The sequence below is a fragment of the Choloepus didactylus genome, chromosome 5 (genome assembly GCF_015220235.1).
Source record: "Choloepus didactylus isolate mChoDid1 chromosome 5, mChoDid1.pri, whole genome shotgun sequence".
Classification (NCBI taxonomy): domain Eukaryota; kingdom Metazoa; phylum Chordata; class Mammalia; order Pilosa; family Megalonychidae; genus Choloepus; species Choloepus didactylus.
Genome location: NC_051311.1, coordinates 39,608,983 through 39,632,237, shown reverse-complemented (window position 1 = coordinate 39,632,237; position 23,255 = coordinate 39,608,983). Strand labels below are relative to the sequence as shown.

General features: G+C 35.8%; 1 protein-coding gene across 1 annotated transcript; it reads left to right on the top strand.

Annotated features, from left to right (window-relative positions):
- Positions 1 to 205: 205 nt before the first annotated feature.
- Positions 206 to 15,948, top strand: LOC119534918 (ankyrin repeat domain-containing protein 26-like). Its single transcript, XM_037837468.1, has 6 exons — positions 206 to 269; positions 2,077 to 2,234; positions 9,867 to 9,939; positions 13,288 to 13,381; positions 14,384 to 14,466; positions 15,397 to 15,948. The coding sequence occupies exons 2-6, from the start codon at positions 2,110 to 2,112 to the stop codon at positions 15,409 to 15,411; spliced, it is 390 nt and encodes a 129-aa protein (XP_037693396.1). The 5' UTR covers positions 206 to 269; positions 2,077 to 2,109; the 3' UTR covers positions 15,412 to 15,948.
- The last annotated feature ends 7,307 nt before the right edge of the window (positions 15,949 to 23,255 follow it).

The following is a 23,255-nucleotide window of genomic DNA, read 5'->3' as shown; positions in this document are numbered from 1 at the left end:
TTCTAAGACCCAGCCTGTTATGTGAAGTCTTCCTGGATAAGTATGAGAATTTCTTAAAGAAGTGTATGTTCAGCTAAAGATTAACCTTATTTTACATTTTCAATTGGTTAAATGTTTTTTTATTATTATAAAGATTATGTCTTTCGTCTAACTCTTCTAAGTCATTCATTTTAACTAAATATGTAGATTTGTCAACAGAACTAGACTTAAAACTGAAATCAGAGGAAGAACAAGAAAGGCTTGATGGAAGTGAAAACAACCAACAACAGGTGTGTAAAAGTTTAAATTTCAGGTATAATTTGGTTTTGGTGCTTTAATAACTAGCATAGCCCAAAGGAAATTACATTTGGACTAGACTATAAAAGATCTATAGATTATAATGTAATATTTAATTTTTAAAACACTTGAATACCTGTAAAATTTAAAATATTCCTAGAATCTTTAGCAACTTATAGCCAAACTTTATCTTTGGAAGAAAAAGAGAACCACACCTTCCAGAATGAGGCTCTTGGTGTGAGAGTACAAATAATGACTCTCCAATTTCTTCCCCTTAATGTCTTCCACGTATTTTATTTTAGGGTAGAAAATGAGTAAATATTATTAAAAATTTTTAACCTTCCCCCCCATTAGTGGACATTAGAATGAATTAGATCTGGACAGAAGAAGATAATCTATCTAGGTACATAATGGTATCATAGTATATAATTTGAATTAAAATTTAGGAATTTGCTTTTCTTCCTGATTGACGTTAATGGCCATGGTTCCTAATCATTTCCAGTTTACTAACTCTCCAGTTACTAACCTGTAAAAACAATCCTTAATTTCACTGTAGGGGCTCTGTATGTCAGGCATGGTCAGGTTAAATGGTTTTCAAGTGAGGAAACCTTTGTCGTATTAGAAATGTTCTCCTAACTCAACTCTGCTAGATTTAATATATAATGAATTAAGCTTAGTCCAAAAAAACAGTGACAAAATTGGGTTTGCATCTTCATGTTTTTCTCATGTTTTAGGCTAAGACAAGTTACTTGTTACTTGTAGTTATGATTCATTTTTTTAGAAATAGCTAAACATAGATTAAGAGTAAAATTTTAATTATTTTCTAATTTTTCTTTGTCCATACTTGATGACTGTGATGGTTGGGTTCATGTGTCAACTTGGCTAGGTGACCCAGCTGTCTGGTCAAGCAGGCACTGGCCTGACGATTGCTGTGAGTATATTTGAGGCTGGTTAATAAACCAACGGGCTGGTTTGTTGGATCTTCAGTCAATTGACTGCAGCTGACTGATGACTCATCAAGGGGCGTGCCTTCCACAATGAGAGAATGCAATTGGCTGGATTTGGTCCAGGTGATCAGTTGAAGGCTTATAAGTGGGAGGGTTAGAGAACCTTCACTTCTTCTTCGGCTGCCCAGTGAAGTATTTCTTGGGGAGCTCGTCAAAGTTGCCGGTTCATTTCCTGAGGAGTTCATTGAGCACGTTCGTCGAAAATCCCAGTTCATTTCCTGAGGAGTTCGTCGAAGTTGTTGGTTCATTTCCTGAGGAGTTCATCGGACATCTTCCTTGGAGTTGACAGTTTGTTACATCTGTCATTGATTCTGTCCCCCTAGAGAACCCTAACTAATACAATGACTAACAGATAAAATAATTTTTAAAATGCACCCAACAGAAAAGACAGCTGAAAATCAAACTGAGCTAATTAATCTTCCATTTTCAATGCAAAGTCCAGGTGATAAAGGCAGAAAGGACATATTTTGTGCTTTTGTCTTTTTATTTTTCTGTCTCTGCTAGTCAATTGGGGATAAAAATTTTAGTGACAGGTGTATGTAAATAAGAGCATAGAATTAAGAAAAGCCTTTATGGGATTTTCAGAAATTCTGGTTCTTTTGCTTACGCAGAAGTGAAGAGTTTACAAAACTTCAGTGAAATGTAATGAATAAAATTAAAGTAGGCAACAAAATTTTATTTATTAACATCACAGAATGAAACTTGAGTCAAATGATAAGATTAATGAAAACAAGAGTTCTTTTTATTGAATGAAGTAATGACAATTCTCCTGAGTATCAAATTTTTGTTAAAGGTTGAAGAAAGGAAGAAGTCCAAAAGAAATGACATGGAAGTATCAGAAAACTTGTATGCTGCTTCTGCTGAGGTTAATGATGGTGGATTAATTCAACAAAGAATGAGTGAACAACCTGATAATCAGCAATTTCCTCTTAAGGATAATGATTCTAATAGGTAAACTGAATTTTTGACAGTTGGCATTATTGTTTTGCTATAAAATGAATTCTCATTTGGGCTAATAATCAAGATTAATAAATTTTATAGTTTTATGAGGGATATTCAACTTTGGGAATCAGAAAAATGCAAATTAACACAGAAATGAGATACCATTTTTTGCAATCATATCGAGAAATAGTATATTCAAAAATAACCAAGGTTGGAGAATTTGAGGAAAAAGACATTCTCATACCCTGTTGGTAGATAAAATTGGTAAATTCTTTTGGAAGGGTAAGTTTACAGTATGTATCAGAAATGTCATTCCTGTAATCCAACAACTGTACTTCTGGTACTTGATCCTGCAGAAAAACATGCGCTTGTCCAAACACGCAGACAGACACACATGTTAAGTCTATTACATGTTTTAGAGTAATATATATATATGTTGTATGTGTTAAAGATCTATCATATCCATTTATGTACCTTGGGGATATTTATATAAATATGTTACATATATACATTCATTGAGGTGAAGGATAATTATGATATCATTGTCATATCAAAAAGCTGGAGACAGTGTTAACTACCCATCAATAAGGAAATAACTTGTCATATCCATAAAATAATGTAATGCCTTAGAAACTTTTAGTCTTTTAAAAATGTGGTAGCTCTATGGTATATTGATTTTTTTCCCCAATTAAAATATATTTAAGCATTTGGTTTTGTAGATGTCTTGAGCAAACATTTGTTAGAACATTTGAAATATCTCCTCAGTTTCAAAAGGAAGCAGCGCATTACACTGGTCCTACCTTGAAGCAACAAAATTGCTAGTTAGATTTTTGTTTTTGTTTCCCGTGCCTTGGCACTCTATGGTTGAACCCTCAAATTAATCTAAATATCGCTGAGGGATCGCAAATGGCAACTCATTCCATCTTCCATGTAACACTCAGTATATTGCATAAAAATCCTAGTAGAGTCAATATTTAAATATGACTGATGATTTTGCATATTTGACTTGTGTAAAATTTCCTATAATTAGATGATTGTCATCAAGCAGGACATACTGCCCTTGAAACTTTTAGTCTTTCTGTGGTCTTATAAATAGAAGCAAAATGATAACCAGGTTATATTATCATTATATATCTAGGACATTTTCAAGGGTGCCTTTTAGCACTAGAATTTTATGAATGTATTATTTAGTGCCCTGGTCTGGCATTTATTTTCAGCCATTTAGTGCCACATATACTCAAGTAAGAAAAAAACTTAAAATTGCTATTAAAGTAGTATGTAAACATTATGCAAGGGTCTAAAAGTACAGGTAAACAAAAGGAAGAAAATTTGGTCATCTGTTGTCGTGTTAAGATGTCTTTGAAAGAACTGTCTGTACTTGCTAACTCAATAATTTCCCTTCCATTCAGTTTTTTTTTAATTTTATTGAGATTGTTCACATATCATAGAATTATCCAAAGATCCAAAGTGTATGATCATTTGGCCCCAGTACCCTCATACAGCTGTACATCCATCACCACAATTGATGTTTGTTCAATTTTTAGAACACTTTCATTACTCCAGACAAGAAATAAAGACAAAGAAGAGAGAAAAAAAAAGAAAACGAAACTCAAATCCTCCCATATCCCTAACCACTCCCCTCTATTGTTGACTCATAGTATTTTTAGTACAGTTGTTACTGTTTATCAAAAAATGTTAAAATACTACTAACTGTAATATATAGTTTACAATAGGTATATATTTTCTCTCTATATGCCCCTTTATTATTAACTTCTAGTTGTAGTGTTGTACATTTGTTCTAGTTCATGAGAGAGATTTCTAATAATTGTACAGTTAATCTCAGACATTGCCCACCACAGGATTCAGTTTTATAGATTCTCATCTTTTGACCTCCAACTTTCCTTCTGGTGATATACAACTCTGAGCTTCCCCTTTCTACCACATTTACCCACAATTCAACACTGTCAGTTATTCTGCCTACGTGCTACCGTCACCTCTGTTCATTTCCAAACATTTAAGTTCATCATAGTTGAACATTCTGCTCATGCTAAGCAACTGCTCCCCATTCTTCAGCCTCATTCTATATCTTGGTAGCTTATATTTCATGTCTGCAAGTTTACGTATTATAATTTATCCCTATCTGTGAGACCCTGCAATATTTGTCCTTATGTGTCTGGCTTATTTCACTCAGTATATTGCCCTCAAGTTTTCATCATCAACCCATTTTTTTTTAAGATGGTTTTGTTCACATGCCATACATTCCATCCTAAGTAAACAATCGATGGTTCCCTGTATAGTCACATATTTATGTGTTCACTACCCTCACCACTATCTATATAAGGACATCTATATTTCTTCCACAAAGGAGGAGGAAGAGTCAAAGTAGGTAGAGAGACAAAAGAAAAAGAAAAAGAAAAAAACAATAAAAAAAAAAAAAAAAACACAGAGAAAACCAAACATGACAGCTAGGAAGCAGGAAAAAAAAAAGATAACCTTAAATCAAAGTAGAATAGAGTCAGACACCACCACCAGTGCCAAGTGTCTCACATCCCTCCCCTGTGCTCCCCTCTTATCTGCATTTACCTTGGTATATTGCCTTTGTTCCATTAAAGGAAGCATAATACAATGAGTCTGTTAATTATAGTCTCTAGTTTACATTGATTGGATTTTTCCCCCAATGCCTCCCTATTTTTAACACCTTGCAAGGTTGACATTCGTTTGTTCTCCCTCCTGAAAAAACATATTTATACATTTTACCACAATTGTTGAACGCTCTAGGTTTCACTGAATTATATAGTCCCAGTCTTTATCTTTCCTCTTTTCTTCTGGTGTCCCACATGCTCCTAACCTTCCTCTTTGAACCATATTCATAGTTATCTTTGCTGAGTGTACTTACATTGCTGTGCTACAAGTACCCAAAATTGTGTTCCAGGCCTCTCACTTTTGTCTTCTCCTATCAGTCTGTAGTGCTCCCTTTAGTATTTCCTGTAGGGCAGGTGTCTTGTTCACAAAGTCTCTCATTGTCTCTTTGTCAGAGAATATTTTGAACTCTTCCTCATATTTGAAGGACAGGTTTTCTTGATACAGGATTCCTGGTTAGCGGTTTTTCTTTTTCAATATCTTAAATATATCATCCCACTTCCTTCTTGTCTCCATGGTTTCTGCTGAGAAATCCGTACATAGTCTTATTAAGCTTCCCTTTGTATGTGATGGATCACTTTTCTCTTGTTGCTTTCGGGATTCTCTTTCTCTTTGATGTTTGATAATCTGATTATTAAGTATCTTGGCATAGGCCCATTCAGATCTATTCTGTTTGGAGTACGCTGTGCTTCTTGGATCTGTAATTTTACATCTTTCATAACAGATAGGAAATTTTCATTGACTATTTCCTCTATTATTGCTTCTGTCCCTTTTCCCTTCTCTTCTCCTTCTGGGACACCATTGATACATACATTCTTGTATTTCACTTCATCCTTAAGTTCCTGGAGATGTTGCTCGTATTTTTCCATTCTTATCTCTATCTATTCTTTTGTGTGTAGGCTTTCAGGTGTTTTGTTCTCCAGTTCCTGAGTGTTTCCTTCTGCCTCTTGAGATCTGCTATTGTATGTTTCCATTGTGTCTTTCATCTCTTGTGTTGTGCCTTTCATTTCCATAGATTCTGCCAATTGTTTTTTTGAACTTTCGATTTCTGCCTCATGTATGCCCAAGTGTTTTCTTTATGGCCTTTATCTCTTTTGCCATATCTTCTCTAAACTTTTTGAATTGATTTAGCATTAGTTGTTTAAATTCCTGTGTCTCAGTTGAAGTATAAGTTTGTTCCTTCAACTGGTCCATAACTTCATTTTTCTTAGTGTAGGTTGTAGTTTTCTGTTGTCTAGGTATCTGACCTCCCAGGCCACCCCAATCAGGTTTTCCCAGATGAGAACAGGCTCAGGTCACAGAAGGAGGAAATATTCAGTATCCAGTTTCCCTGATGTGTGTCTTAGAGGATTGACACACCCTGTGCTTTTCTGCCCAGCAGGTGGCACCTGTCAGCCTGTCACTCCAGGCTGGTATAAGCAGGTGTGGCCGGTGGCTCTCCTCTCCAGGCTCTGGGGTCTGGTTCTGAATGTAAGGCAAGTAGTAGAGCTGGGCCCCACACTTTCTTCTTGCGAAGCTATGCGCCCTACAGAGAGGTCATCTGCATATAGATTCTTTGTTTCTCTGACTCTGCTATCTCCACCCTTGTCTGGGTCAGAGTGCTGTGAGTTTAAAATGGCTGAGGCTTTCTCTACAGCAGAGCACTGTGAGCTGAAAACGGCTGAGGCTTTTTCCACTGAGCGTCCTGGGTTGAGAGAAAAAGGGACAGAAAGCCCCCGGATTCACAATCAGCCAGAGATAGCACCCAATCTTTTGTCTCCCCGTCTTAAGACAGATACGTTCCCTGACTCTCCCAAGGTCAGTCATCACCAAAAGCCTCAGTGTGCTTGTTGGGTATTTGCTGTCTGTATTGAGCAGTTAACATTAAAACCCAAGTTGGAGCTGGGCTGAGTGAGGTAAATTTGCTTCTTCAGAGAGTGCTGCTCTGTAGCACCGTGAGGCTTCCACAAAGGAGAGGATCTCCACTCAGATCTGCAGATTTTACTTACAGATTTTATGCTGCGATCTCAGGCATTCCTCCCAATTCAGGTTGGTGTATGATGAGTGGATAGTCACATTTCTCTCCCCACAGTTATTCCAGGTTATTTACGAATTTTTCTGTTGTTTATGAATTGTTCCAGGGGGACTAACGAGCTTCAGCAACTCTCTATGCCACCACCTTAGCACCTCCCCCATTCAGTTTTTTTTTTTAATTAGAGAAGTTGTCAGTCTACAGAACAATCGTGCATAAATACAGGATTCCCATATAGCATGCACTTTTAACACCCTGCATTGGTGTGGTACACCCATTACAAATGATGAAAGCACATTTTTATAATTGCATTATAAAATGCATGGTTTACCTTTGCTAGTGTTGTGCAGTTCCATGGATTTTTTTAAAAAATTTACTCTATTATCATACATAAAACCTGACATTTCCCCCTTTAACCACAGTTGGACATAACGTTTCTGTGCTGTCAGTTATGTTCACAGTGGATTGGTTTTCACTGTGGGGTTTATTAGTTAACAAATGTTCAGTTCCAAGGCCATGAAAATGTCCAAATTAAGGCATCAAGAAGTAGATACCTTCTCTGAGGAAAGGCCAGTGGCATCTGGAGCACGTCTGTCAGCTGGGAAGGTACGTGGTTGGCCTCTCCTGGTCCTTTGCTCCCAGGTTGGGTTGCTTTCAGCTTCTCATTCCAGTGGCTTTCTGCTTAAGTGTCTGTGGGTTCTCACTTAGCTTCTCTGGGACACACTCTGGGTTTCATCACTTAGCTTAGCATCTTCAAATGTCTGGGTCTGTGTTGGTTCTCTGAGCTCTCTTCAAAAGGTCTCTGCCTTTCATCCTCTCATAGAAGACTCCAGTAAACTATTGAAGACCAAACTTGAATAGAAGGGTTCACAACTCCATGGAAATAATCTAATCAAAAGGTCCTGCCCACAGTTACATTGTCACATCACCATGGAAATATGCTAATCAGAAGATCCCACCCACCATAGGTCTGCACCCACAAGAGTGGGTTAAAACAACATAGTCTTTTTATGGGGCACATAACAGATTCAAACCAGCACAGTGAGTATGTTAATAATAGAAAGGTGGGGAGTGGGTTTAGTTACCACAACAGACAAGGATAAGCATGGAATTAGCAGGGGAGGCAAGTTTGAAAGGAACAACACTGGGTTGGATACAAATAAGGGTTTTAGAAAAGAGATATCAGAATATCAGAGTTTATGGCTGATGTGATAAAAGATAAACTATAAGGATGAAAGACATAGGATGTTGGAAGTTTTTAAGAAAGGCCTGGGGGTTTCAAGGGGATTCTGAGGAGATGCCGCTTTTTTTAAAATTTGTTTTTGCGTTTAGAGGAACTAACAAACTTCAAGGTTACTTCTATTGCAAGAGGTTAAAATAACTTGAGCCTCTGGGAAGAGTCTCTTCAGAGCAGATAGGAATGTGGTATCATCTACCTCCACCCCAATTTACAGAGGGTGGCTCAGACCCCCTAGCATACAAGGGGGCTGGAGGTTGCTGGACTATCCAGGTCTGTGGCCCAGCATGGTTGTCCTTTAACCATCACTCCTTTGCCCTGTTCACTGATGTCCTTCCATTGTACATGTAGGGGAAGGGTGGGGTGGCAGAGGTTGTCAGTCAGGTCAGTCAGTGAGCTTCACTTTGGTAGTTGGTAATATGCCTGTGTTTGTGGGAAACTGAGTCTTCCATGTTGCCTGAGGCATATCTAGGGTGGTGGCTTAGAACGCTGAGCCGCAGGCCTGCATAGAATGCCATGCAGGCCCGCCCTGTAAAGATGTGTGTCTTGTGACTCTGATGATGACGATATACACCTGACATAAGTCTTGTGACTATGATGTAAACATCTGATGTAGACAAAGGTCTGGTGGGCTCTCCCGAGCCCGAGGACCTCAAGCATGTGCACCTGAGGCTCTGTAATAAATAGCTGGAGCAACTCGGCATTGTCGTCCATTCACCCTAGAGGCAAGTGGGCCCCCTGCTCCCTTAAGTCCTAGCTTTGTGTCCATGTCTCATTCCTGCGTTGCCCTGTCAGCAATATGTGTTTGGAGTCAGTAACTGAGAGTCCATTTAGTTTGTTTCCCAGCAGCAGGGAAATAGAGAACATCTACCCTTGGCCATTTGAGCCCATCCTTGTTCCAGAAATCTGTCTTCATAGACTGAAGACGTAATTTTGGACTGTCCCTGAGCCCTGCAGAAGGAGGGATCCAGGAGTGAGAGTGCATAGGAAGGAAGACCCCTAGACAGCACCTAGGGAGAGAGAGGAACAACTACCAGGAACCTGTTTTGCAGCAGCCTCTCTCCTGGGGTATCTGAGTGCCTGGTTGGGTTTTTATGGTCTTGCTAGTTTATGTGGGCCTGAATAAGGCAGGACCTGTACAGGAAAAAAATTAGATTTTGTAATGTTTACTGTTTTAATCTCTGGAAATAATGGTCCCATTAAGAACATATAAATTTGTTCTTTGGCTTTTGACCATTTTGTTCGTAAACGTTTCAAGGACTCCCTGTGCCATGTTGGAGTAAAGGGAGGTAAGGGGAGCAGTCCTTTCACCTTCTTGAGAAGGTGCTGAAGAACCAAGACTACATTATTAACAGAGATTAGACTTTAAACCAGGGGCAGACCATGGAGAAGGGGCATTGTATCTTTCTACCTTGTTATAGGTTATCAGGTTTGGTCTACTTCAGGTAACAAAACTTACATCCATTAAGAGTTTCAGTTCAGTGCCCCAGGACTTTGGTGATGAGAAGCATTCTCAGGCTTTGCCAGTATCCTGGCTGGCACTTTTTGTTATGGGGCTAACAGTGAGTCTTCATTGAGTATTTCATAGTTTAGGACAGAAGTGGAATCAGAATTAAATAACCTAATGCTTCCTAATAAAGTAAATTTTAATTATGCCAAGAAACATTTTTTAATATATACATAGCCAGCTTTTCACCAGATTTTTAAAAAAGAAATGAATTTATTCATATTGTTGTATATTTTTGTTCTAAAGGCTTTCCAACAAACCAATCATTGATGATTCATCGCCTACATCAGACAATGAAGACTTAGATTTTGATAGTAAGGTAAAGTGCTCTCTCATGAAATTAATTTTCCTGCTCTGAATTTAGTTTTATATAGTATTTACTCTTAATATTTAGCAGTGGTCTGCCTGTTATTGTTTTATGTTTATAATGGAGATTCGGTCAAAGAAAACCGTTTTATTCAAACATGAGTATTTGAATTTTATGTTATTTTATTTTATTTTTGTTTTGGTAAAAACTGAAGACTGGGGAGTGGAGGCTGAAAAAAAAGGATGGGCAGGAAAATACATAGTGACAATAAAATTGTGAGCAAAGCTTTCCCACAATGGAGGAAATAGGAAACATGGTTAAGGATAAGGAGTCTTACTGTGGCTTTTAAGTCATACTAATATGTCTTTTATAATTCTCATGGCTAAATGAAAATTTTAATGGATCCAATCACTTATTTTCATAATCCTGGGATGTCTCTGTTGCCTTACAGTTCCAAAACTATACAGCATACACCATATAGTTTTTGTGGTTTTTTTCTTGGCCTCTTTTTAGTTTTGTATCCTGTAGTTTTTAGGAGAGAACTTTTTCTCTATTTCCGTCCTTGGTTCTTTATTTACATTAAAACAATGTCAGAAATAGTGGGAATTTAGAAACTTAAATTCTCCCAAAATCTCTATTATGAAGATTCCACTGTGTTTTCTAAATCATTCTCTGAAGAGTATATTTGAAACTCTTCATATAATTGCAGAATACATGTTTTGTCTAGAAGAATAACCAGCTCTAGAAGCAGAGGCTCTTGATGGCCATATGTTAAAATTTCTAATTTCAGAAATGTTTTTGTATTATGATTTTTAATAAGATCCATTCAGATCCCTTGTATAACCTTCCAAAAATCCAAATTTCAGAAATAATTTATTTGAAGGCCTCTGCATCTTTATAAGCTACTGGAAGAGAGGAAATATTTTTGCATATATCCTGGAGCACCTAGAATGAGGTCTTGCTTGTAAGACGCATTTTGATATTTTGGAATCTGACTGAACAGGCATGGATTTCTCTATAACAGAATATTAGAAGTAATATAATCATTATATATCTATTTCAATTTCTGAAACTATGGCTTAAATTTAATATCACCTTTTAATATTTAGTTTGTGTAAGTTCATTTAGTTTCTATTGAGGGAATATGTCATAAATAAGAAAGAAGTTCCTGGTATATTTTCAGGTGTCCTCCAATAATGAGCTTAGATTAGGGTATAGATAAAAACTTATCGACCTTTTTAGGCCCAACCCATGTTTTCTTATATCTCTGTTTTCACGCCAAACATTACTCCTTAGAAGTTCTGATTCCCTATTCTTTAAGTAGTGAGTTGATGTGTTAGGAATGTTTCCTTTTAGATTTTTCTTTCTTTCTAGGGATCATTTAGAACTTGCATGTAGGGGTAGAAGACTGTCTTCAACTATTTGAATGACTTATTTTATAATGATAAAATTAAAACTCTGTTACATAGCATTTATAAACAAGCAACCATAGAGTAAGATGAAACAGTTTTTTTAGGGACTTTCCTGTGAACAAAAGTCTTTGTAATTATCTGTGAGATACATACATACACACACACACACTCATTTCTCCACATACCTTTTTGTAATTCTTTTTTTTCTTATTGTATCTTGGCTAAGCTTGTATTTGATTGGTCATATTTCATGCCCCCCCACCCTGTTTTTTCTTTTCTTTTTTATTTACCCCAAGCCTAATTTTTCCTTCACAGTAAACATTTCTTCATTGTCTGTTTTCTTGGTCATTTGCCTGTATCCATTGTAGCATATTTATTTGCAGCTTTATATGTAATAGCTGTGTATGTGTATCTGTGTGTGTGTGCTCACTTGCATTCATCAGTCATGGCCCCACAAGGATACTTTTTTCCCCCCTTCTTGAAGAGGATGAATTTGTACAATCATTTTTCTTTAGCTTTTTGACAAAAGAAGCAACCTATACTGTTTGCAATTCTAACCCATCTAGGTAAGATACTACCAAGAACTGAACTATCACGTTTTCCCCCCACATGAGAAAAATCATGTGTTCCAGTTTGCTAATGCTGTTATTTGCAAAATACCAGAAACGGATTGGCTTTTATAAAGGGGGTTCATTTGGTTACAAATTTATAGTCCTAAGGCAATAAAAGTGTCCAAACAAAGGCATCAGCAATAGGATAGCCTCGCTGAAGGATGGCCAGTGATGTCTGGAAAACGTCTATTAGATCCAAAGGCACATAGCTGGCATCTGCTTGCTCCAGGATTCTGGTTTCAAAGTGGCTTTCTCCCAGGACATTTTTCTCTAGGCTTCTGGGGGTGTTCTTTTAGTTTGTCCCAGGCAAACTCTGGGCTAGCAGGAGTCTGCATTCAACAGCCAACTCCAAAAGAGTCCCTGCTGGCTGCAGCCCTGAGCTCCTTCTGTCCGAGCTCTTACAGGGCTCAGGTAAACTAATCAAGACCCCTGCTGTATGGGCAGGGCCACACCTCCATGGACATAATCAAATCAAAGTTATTACTCACAGATGGGTGGGTGACATCTCCATGGCAACCACCTAATCCAAAGATTCCAACCATGGCTGTTATCATAATCATTCTTTTTCTTATGATATGTAGAAAAGAAAATGTTCATAATAAGTGCTTGGCAGATTTTAGATGCTTAATAAATGTTCTTCTTCCCTTGTTATTAAAGCTTACTATACTTTGTTGAAATAATTCTTAATGTGCAAAGAGTTGCATGCTATATTTCACTTTTGTTAGCTATTACTTAAAACCTAAAGAAAAGTTTTTCTTACAACTTTGTCATTCTATTCAATTATTTTTCCTGTATTAAAAATAAAAAAAAAAAAAAAACATTTGCCATGCAGCATTAGCTCTCATTTGTTATAGAAAATAATTAGGTTCCTCCAAGTCCTTGTTTATCTACACAAAGCAACTTCTAAGGATGTTTATACTCAGTATCATGTACTCCAAAGTTCCGTATGCCAAGCATCTTATTTTACTGCTGCATTAGAACAAATGTAATATTAAAGAATTTGTTTATATATGCTATTTTTAAAATCTCTTATTTTTGGTGGGAAGTGCAAATTAGAGTTAGGTGTTTTGAAGTTACTTTCTTGTTAGAATGTAAATCAGTGTTTTATGTGTGAATATGTTTGCTCTGGCCTTCCTTTCTCAGTTTACAGAGTCCACAGCCAAGTGCAGATGTCACTTGGACATGGACTAGAGGCTCTATATGAGGTTCTCCATGTAAATGCTTTCATTTTTAATACATGCTCTTATTTTTAAGTCTAATTGCTTTTAAAATAGGAAATTCAGTAATTTTCTCAGAAAGTGCTTAGGAAATCTTTGTGCAATTCATTATTTTAACAGAGCATTTCTGAAAGTGTTCCAGAGAAGTCTTTTGCTTCCTTATGTGAAGCCACAGATCAGAAAGGAAAAAATATATTAAATGGACAAATGGAAGGTAAAATTGCATTTTGTAAAAATTTGTTTGACAATGTTTATTTGACACATGAGCACTGGTGTTTTCTAGTAGAAAATTAATCTATTAAATTCATAGTGTGGGAAAAGAGAAGTAAAATGGAGAAAAGTTGTATATGATTAGAGAAGATGCCAGCAACGGATTAAAAATTATGAGTATTACCAAAGGAATGAAATTAAGGACATTCAGGAAGTAAGGAAGAGGAAAGGCATAGAGAATGAATGAGAAAGGCAGAGAGTACAGGGGTTACTATGAAGGAAAAACAATGAGGTGTGCAGAGTGGAATGTGGTCAAATAAAATGAATCTTTAGTAAAAGGAACAGATTGTTAGAAATGCAGGAAGAATATAAAGTGAGATTCCTATATCAAGCGTGTCAGAGCAGTAGAGTGCTAATTTCCCACTCTGACTCTCTTCCCCATTGTTTGGAAGGCATTAATGAAGGAGGCTCCTGAATAATGCATATGAAGAGACTCTAGATGCCATCAGGTCCAAGGAATACAAACATAAAGATTCATTCACAAATTCATCCACCCAACATGAATGAGCAAAACAACAAGAAACCAAAATTGAGAAATATGTAGAAACATGTAACAGCACACTGTCCACTATTCTCAATTTCCTGATAGTACATTTTTTAACAACATTCAGAACTTCAACTACATTGTTTGTGGTTTCCAAAATTACATTACTCCTATACCTCTGGCAATGTACACCTGTTTCTTATATATCTGAAATGTTTGTATCCTTGTATCTGAAATCCTATACTGTTTATTCTGTCCCAAATTTGGTTCCTCTTTTAAGACCCAGCCTGTTATGTGAAGTCTTCCTGGGTAATTATGAATAGTTCTTAAAGAAGTGAATATTCAGCTAAAAATTAGCCTTATTTTACATTTTCAATTGGTTAAATATTATTTTGTTTATTATTATAAAGATCATGTCTTTTATCTGACTGTTCTAAGTCTTTCATTTTAAATAATATGTAGATGTGTCAGGAGAACTAGACTTAAAAATGAAATCAGAGGAAGAACAAGAGAGGCTTGATGGAAGTGAAAACAACCAATCACAGGTATGTGAAAGTTTAAATTTCTGGTATAATTTTGTTTTGGTGCTTTAATAACTAGTGTAGCCCAAATGAAATTACATGTGGACTTGAATGTAAAATATCTGTAGATTGTAATATATTTAATTTTTAAAATATTTTAACTACATAAAATTTAAAATACTCCTAGAATCTTTAGCAACTTATAGCCAAACTTTATCTTTGGAAGAAAAAGAGAACCACACCTTCCAGAATGAGGCTCTTGGTGTGAGAGTACAAATAATGACTCTACAATTTCTTCCCCTTAGCATCTTCCACATATTTTATTTTAGGGTAGAACATTGGTAAATATTATTAAAAATTTTTAAAACCCCTCCCCCCATTAGTGGACATTAGAATGTATTAGATCTGGACAGAAGGAGATTATCTAGGTACATAATGGTATCATAGTATATAATTTGAATTAAAATTTAGGAATTTGCTTTACTTCCTGACTGATGTTAAGGGCCATGGCTCCTAATCATTTAAAGTTTACCTACTCTCCAATTGCTAATGTGTAAAAACAATCCTTAATTGCACTGTAGAGGCTCTCTATGTCAGGCATGGTCAGGTGAAATGTTTTTAAAGTGATGAAACCTTTGTCATATTAAAAATGATATCCTAACTCAACTCTGCTGGATTTAATATATAATGAATGAAGCTTAGTCCAAAGAAACAGTGACAAAATTGGGTTTGCATCTTCATGTTTTTCTAGTTAGCATGAAGTAACAAGTAACAAGACAAGACTTGTTAACAAGTAACAAGACAAGGAACTTGTAACAAGTAATAAGACAAGTTACTTGATACTTAACAAGCACCAATACAAGTTACTTGTTACTTCTTAGTTACACTTCAGTTATTTGTGAACAGCTAAACATAGATTTAAATTTTAATTATTTTCTAATTTTTCTTTGTCAGTACTTGATGACTTAAGGATAAAGTTATTGTTGAAACATGCACCCCGACAGAAAACACATCTGAAAATCAAACCAAGCCAATTAATCTTCCACTTTTGCATCTGCAAAAAATGTCTCAAGAACCTGAAATGAATGAGGAATGTGATAGAAAGGATATATCTGTCTATTCAGGGCTTCCTTTTCTTCAAAAGCATGAGGAAATGTTGATGAAACAAGGCAAGTTAGAATTGAAAAATAATTTAAAACATCGCAAATGAGTTAAAGCAGAAGTTTGCTGAAATTAGTGAAAAATTTAAAATTACTGCTTATCCTGAGGAAGAGCCACTACTTGACAACTCTAAAGGAGCAAACTTAAAGGAACTATCCTCTAATTTGACAAATAATATACTTGATGGTGAGGAGAATGATGCATCTGGAGTATCTGTATCTGTTGTATTCCAGGCAGTTCCTCAACAAAGAGAACCAAGTCTCAAAAATGTCTTTCCATCTCGTTTATACTCTGGGTCCCAGGAATATACTTGCCTGTTACCTTCTAAACTTGACTTAAATCATAAATTAGACTATGAAAATGATTATAAACCTGACGCTGAATGTGTTTTTCACAAAAATAAGGAGGGTTTTTATAATGATGCAGAAATTAAAACGATGAGGAACCCAGATGCACTTAAAGTTGAAATGAAAGAAGACTGAGGGTTTGATGTGTGAAAGACAAAGAATCCAAACCAAAATACCATGGATTGGAAATTAGACATTGGACATCCCTGGCAGTCTAGCGATTCCCAAAGCCTTGTTGATTTGTGGCTTACCCAGTGCAGTGAAATGAGGCATATGATTCAAACAAAAAAGCCCACTCTGTTTGCTGTTAAAAACACTTATGAGAAAACAAAACCAAAGCAAGACTTGTTCCAGAAGCCATTACATGATAACTACAGTGCTGATAACTGTAAAGCAAGAGATGGGTGGTGTCATTTACAGGAACAAATGAAATTTGATGTGTCTAACCTAACATATAACACTGAGATTCTTTCTCAACAACTTTCTAAAGCTGAAAGTAAATTCAATAGTGTAAAAATTGAGCTCCATCACACAAGAGGTGCTCTGAGAGAAAAGAATTTGATTTTAGAACGTGTACAAAGAGACCTACGCCAAACACAGTGCCAGATGAAGGAGGTTGAACACATGTATCAAAGTGAACAAGGTAAAGTGAGTAAATACATTGGAAAATTGGAATCCTTAGAGGATAGGTTATCCCAGCTGCAAAGTGAAAATGTTATTTCAACAACAACAAAGCTGACAGTAAAGAAAAGACAGTAATTGACATCCAAGACCAATTTCAGGATATCACAAAAAATCTTAAAGCTGAAAGTGAAAAACAAAGCCTTCTGGAAGAAGGAAATAAGGAATTAATCAATGAATGTAACCATTTAAAAGAACGAATATATCAGTATGAAAATGAGAAAGTAGAGAAGTAAGTATCAAGAAATATAAACATTTTTTAACTTCCTGAAAGAAAAATCAAAGAAATATTTGGTTGTGTCTAAAATGTTGAGTCTAGTTGAATATGCAAATATATAGAGTATTTATGTGTTTGCTACATCAGCACAGAAACATACCTTGTATGCAGCAAACAAAAATTAAACTTGAGAAGTGCTTTACTTTGAGTAAAGACATTTTGTCACATATGAAATTGTAAAAGTTTAAGTTATAAATTCTTAATAGATGTATACTAGTGTTATTAAGTCTTGTGCTGCAGAAATAATCATTTCAGTGTCTTTGTCACCATTTTTTAAGACCATCTAAGATTGTGATGAAGCAGATAAAATGGAAATGTTCATACCTAAAATGAGTGTTTTGACATTCAGATTCAATTAATTGGGTTACATTTGTTGACAGTCAATTCCTGTTTTCCCAGGTAAACTGAAGTGTAGATGCTGTATCTCATCATAATTTTCCTACAATAGCTTTTATACATTTTTAATTCATGTAATTTTTTTCATGTCAGTTTGAATTAAATCCGAAATCTTTCAGTCCCAAATTATGTGTTCTCATGACCTCTCAACTTGTTCAAGGTACCTGCTTTTCATTTCATTATAAATTGGGATAAATGTGGTGAATTTTAGCAATACCATATTTGATTTAATATACCCACAGCTATTTGTAATTTATTTGAATATTTTTACAAATAACTTGCTTATAATTACTTTTCCTTTAAAGGCTCAATCATGTTCATTTGGTCATAAGTTTGCCCAACATAGAGATAACTGTAACTGTCTGTGATTTGTCATGTTGGCATTGGAGTCCTCTTTTCAGACACATGTTGGGTGTCAGGATTCCTGGTGTAGCAGGAATGGAGTGGGTAGGGGGAGAATCTCAGTAGTTGAGGTCAGGGAGGGAGGTGGAGGCCAGGTTACCCAGTAAGGCCTGGAGGGCCTTGTAAAGGCTTTGCTCTTATTCTGAGATAGGAATCTATTGGAAGTATTTGAATGGAGGATTGAATATGGGAGGGAGTCTAAAGTTCATTTGAACCGCTAATAAAAAGAGGGAATAAGTGTAGAATTTCCCACCCCCAGCCCTACCCACATATCCATTTCTTTTTGAGATCAGTAGGTTTGTTAAATTTTGCACATTCATCAGGTGAAGTGGGAGGGAGAAGAGCAGACAGTGGGGCTGAATCAGTTGTCTCATAAACATCATACTGATTAGAGAGAGGGATAACACTTTCCTCATCCTTCACCAAATTCGGCAATAGCCAGGAATGTATACATATGAGGAAAAGAAGGTAAATTGATGTACGTGGTGATATTTTTCAAAGACTAACTCTTAGAATTATATATTATGAACATAGTTTAATAATGAAGTGATTTGTAAAACCAGTAACAGAAATATCTTATCAGGTAGTTGTGAGACAACTTCAACAAGAACTGGCTGATAACCTAAAAAAAACAACCCATGTCAGAAGCTTCACTGGAGGTGAAATCACATTATCACATTAATTTAGATGAGACACAGGATGTAAAGAAGAAATTAAGTCAAATCATATGTAAGGTATGTATTAAATTTAACATGTCAACAGTTAATCTATAGCTGATTAAAAATATAAAGTGCTTTGGGATACTAATTTCATTGGCAGTTTTCTTTTGTATTTTCATTATGATTAATTTATTTCAATTTTATTATCTTTGTAATGCACTTATTTCTACAACTCTGATTTCCATTTTATTTGTATTATGTTATAATATTTATCCCTACAAAAGTTGAGAATTATGTGGCAATCCTCACAGAAGTTGACTTTTTTTCCTTCTAAACAATATTTTTTAGTCATATCTCATTTGCTAAGATAAGGAAAGACAGATTAAATCAGCAGATAGTATTCAGTGGAATGTTCAAGAAGTTACACAATATATATTTATTTATTGGATTTCAGCATAATTTGCTCCAGGAAGGCCATTAAACTGTTCTGCAAAAATGCACATTTTAGGTTGTTTTACAAATCAGTTGAAAAGTTAGACACTTTGTTTTCCTTTCATTTTGGATATATTGTAAAGAATATAAATATTCATGTGTATAATATATATACTCAAAATATAGAATTAAGAGTGTTATCTAGATCTCAATCATGATTGGATTCCTTTAAACAACTTCATTGAGCTATAATTCACATACCATACAATTCAGTAGCTTTTATTTACAGAGTTCTGCAACCATCACCACAGGCAATTTTAGAACATTTTCATCACCTCACAGAAAATCCACATCTTTTAGCCATCATGCCTTGGCTCCACTCCTACCTTCTTTCCCCCCATCCCTCCTCCCCCCAGTCCTAGGCAAACTCTAACTTATTTTCTATCTCAATGAATTTGCCTATTCTGTGCATTTCATATAAATGGAATCATATAATATGTGGTCTTTTGTCTGGCTTCTTTTGCTTAGCATAAGTTTTTGAGTTTCGTCTGTGTTGTAACGTGTCTCAATATTTCATTCCTTTTTAATTGCCAAATGATCGTCCATTGTATGGATACATCAGTGGAACTGATGTTGTTTATCCATTTATCTGATGGACATTTAGACCATTTCCACTTTCTGGCCATTACAAATAATGCTGCCAGGAGCATTCATGTAGAGGTTTTTGCGTGGACACATGTTGTCATCTCCCTGCCGTTGGGTTTTATCACCTGCGTGAACCGGGCTGATTCACCGTCTCGGTGCCTTTGCTCTGGCCTTTCTGTCTGTTCAGTTTCTGTTCCTCCAGCCAAATCCCACATCGATTCAGACCCGGCTCACAGTCCCCTTCTCCAGGAAGCTCCTCCGACTGTCCTCTCGCTGACCTCACTTCTCCTCAGCACTTGTCATCTACTCTGTGCAGAACTTTTTTTAATTTTTAATTTTGCAATAATTTCAAACTTACAGGACAGTTTCAAAAATAAAACAAACTACTCAGAGAACTCCAACATTACCCTCCCCGAGATTCCCAGACCACCATTTTTTTCCTTCTACTTTAGTTAAGTTTTATTTCATAATTCCGAGACAAATTTTAAAGATAGGTTTCATATGAGGTAATTTGTAAAAGTGCTTCCAAGTCTATTAAGGATTCTAAATATTCTAAAACTCTGTGGGATTGCTGTTTGAATCAGTTGAAGAAAGTAGTATATGAATACTGTATGATACATATGAATTTTAATTACAGAAATGATCACAAATCTTTATCTTTTGCTAAATTCACAGAACAAAATTGTTTCCATGAGATACATTAAAATATAGAAACAGATGTTGCAGTGATTACTTCCTACTGTCAATAAATGAAGTAGCCTAGTTATCATATATTAACATTTTAAACTAGAAACCAATTAGGGTTAAGAATGTTTATTCTTGTAGGAAATTACACTTGAATTGAAAATTAAAAAGTTTTTTTCTGTACTAATTAGTCAGTGAGAGTATTATCACAGTGCTTTGGTAGTCAAGAGTTACAGTTTGTTGAAATGTTTTAAATTAAATTCCCTCTACCTGTTTACAATTTTTTTTTCTTTTTTTCTTTTACTGTGATTTTTTCTTATTAAATTCAGTTTTGTTGAGATATATTCACATACCATACAGTCATCCATGATGTACAGTCAGCTGTTCACAGTATCATCATATAATTGTGCCTTCATCACCCCAGACTATTTTTGAATATTTTCCTTACCCCAGAAAGAATAAAATAAAAATAAAAAATTAAAGTAAAAAAAAAACACCTAAATCATCCCCCACATCCCAACCTATTTTTCATTTAGTTTTTGTCCCCATTTTTGTACTCATCCATCCATACACTGGATAAAGGGAGTGCGATCCACAAGATTTTCACAATCACACTGTCACCCCTTGTAAACTGCATTGTTATAAAATCACCTTCAAGAGTCAAGACTACTGGGTTGGACTTTGATAGTTTCAGGTATTTACTTCTGGGTATTCCAATACATTAAAATCTAAAAAGGGTTATCTCTATAGTGCATAAGAATGTCCATCAGAGTGACCTCTCAACCTCCATTTGGAATCTCTCAGCCACTGAGACTTTATTTCGTTTCATTTCACATCCCCCTTTTGGTGAAGAAGATGGTCTCTATCCCCCTATGCTGGGTCCTGATTCATCCCCAGGAATCATATCCAGCATTGCCAGGGAGATTTACATCCCTGGGAGTCCTGTCCCATGTATAGGGGAGGGCAGTGAGTTCACCTGCCAAGTTGGCTTAGCTAGAGAGAAGGGGCCACATCTGAGCAACAAAGAGGCACACGGGGAGACTGTTAGGCACAATGATAAGGTGGTTTAGCCTCTCCTTTTGAGCTTCATAAGGGAAGCCCCAAGATAGAGGGCTCAGCATACCAAACTGTCAGTCCTCAGTGTTTCTGAGAATGAACATCAGCAACAATCCAGTATCACGTACTGCTTTTCATTGTCCTTATCTCTTAGTCTCTCTTTTTTTAATTGCAGCAACATATATACAACACAGATCTTCCCTCCCAATTGCTCCGAAGCATACCATTTGGTGGGATTAATCACATTCTCAGAGTTGTACTACTCTCACCACCATCCTTACTAGAACTTTCCCTTCACCCCAAACAAACCCTATGTTAATTTTGCATTTTCTCACCACTGCTCCTGGCCCCCACCTCTCATAATCTGTGCTCTACTTTCTGTCTCTATGAGTTTGCATGTTCTCTGTTATTTTCTTTGTGGTTACTATGGATCTTAAATTTAGCATCCTAAATATATAAAAATCTTGTTTACTTTGATATCAACTTAACAATTTCAATAGCATAACATAATCTGTATTCTTATACACCCTCTTTCCCCCACCTTCAGGTAGTTTTTGTCACAAATTGTATATTTATACATTTGAGTCCAAAACCATTGATTTGTCATTATATTTTATGTATTTGCCTTTTAGGTTTCTGTAGGGTGTCTTTGAGATATTGGTATCATAAACATTTTTTTTTCTTTTTTTTCTTTTTTTTTTTGGTATCATAAACTTTTTATTCTCTTTATTCTAAGCAATAATTTAACCAATTAAACATAAAACTGGAAACGTTTAATCCAATAGAAGAGAATTGTTCAACCAAATGCATATCTTTTTTTTTTGTCACTATGAAAAAAATTCCAAATTTGACTTCCTTCATTATGTAGTCAGAACTGGGATTTACTTTATAACACTGTAGCAACTGTAAGCTCTGGGAACTGGCTTTTCTTACATGACATAGTATATAACCTCAATCTGCCCAGCTGAGTATTTGCTAAAGCAGCCCAACATTTACAGTTGCTGGTACTGAATTGATTGGAAACCTTGATTTAGCAATTCTAGTCACTTGCTTGAGCCTGCCACTAAAGGTCATGTCGGTTATACACTAACTGCTCAACTCCAGGAGGTGCTATTTGCATTGTAACCCATGACCATTGCCGACTTCATTAGTATAGAGAGAATATAACTTACAAATTATTATAAGAGGAAGAAGGTACTGTTGGCTAGTGGGATTTGTGAAAATTTTATGAAGCACTGGGGCCTTTTTCTGGGCCTCATTCTCCCCATTTGATGCCACTTTTCAATGGTATAATGAAAAGTGATTAATTGTAACATGTATAGGAGAATGCTTCCATTGGCAGACCACCTGCCTAATATACCAAATGTTATTAGAACAGAAAATATATTAACCATAACAGTACTACTAGCAAATACTGATATACAGCTTACTCTCCATCAGGCACTCTTCTAAGTACTTTACATATATTCCCTAATTTAATCTTCCCAGCATCCCAATGAGGTAGATACTATTCTTACCTCCATTTTACAGATGAAGAAACTGAGATACTCGGATTTTAAGTAATTTGCTGAAGATCACATAGCTGGTAACTAGTGGAGCTTGGATTCAGACCCAGGCAATCTGGGTTGTGTTTACACCCTAGCAGTCTGACTTCTGCCTCTCAAACTATTCTGTGAAACATCTGGTTGTTACCTAAAGTAGCATGTTATCTTTTATAATCACTGCCATGGTCTTTCACATATGTGAATATTTAAAATTATAAGTGATATGGTGGTACTTGAAATAAAAAACCCAAATGCTTAATAATGTAACTTACTATCTTTCCCCATTCTACTACTCTGTGAATTTGAGTATATAGCTGATGAAATGTATCTTAAGAACAGAATAATATTGCCTTTTAGTACTGGAGCTAGGATTGTGAAACTTTCCTGTAAAGGGCCAGATAGTAAATATTTTCAGCTTTGTGGGTCATAAGGTCTCAGTCTCAACTATAGTATTTATCTCTGTCATTGCATGAAAGTACCCAGAAATAATATTCAAATTAACAGGCACAGCTGTGGTCCAATAAAAATT

Excerpts from the sequence above, each read along its gene's own strand:
- LOC119534918 (XM_037837468.1), top strand. The coding sequence starts at position 2,110 with ATGGAAGTATCAGAAAACTTGTATGCTGCTTCTGCTGAGGTTAATGAT. Across the intron at positions 2,235-9,866 it reads AAGGATAATGATTCTAATAG|GCTTTCCAACAAACCAATCA; the intron begins GTAAACTGAATT and ends TTTGTTCTAAAG. Across the intron at positions 13,382-14,383 it reads ATTAAATGGACAAATGGAAG|ATGTGTCAGGAGAACTAGAC; the intron begins GTAAAATTGCAT and ends AATAATATGTAG.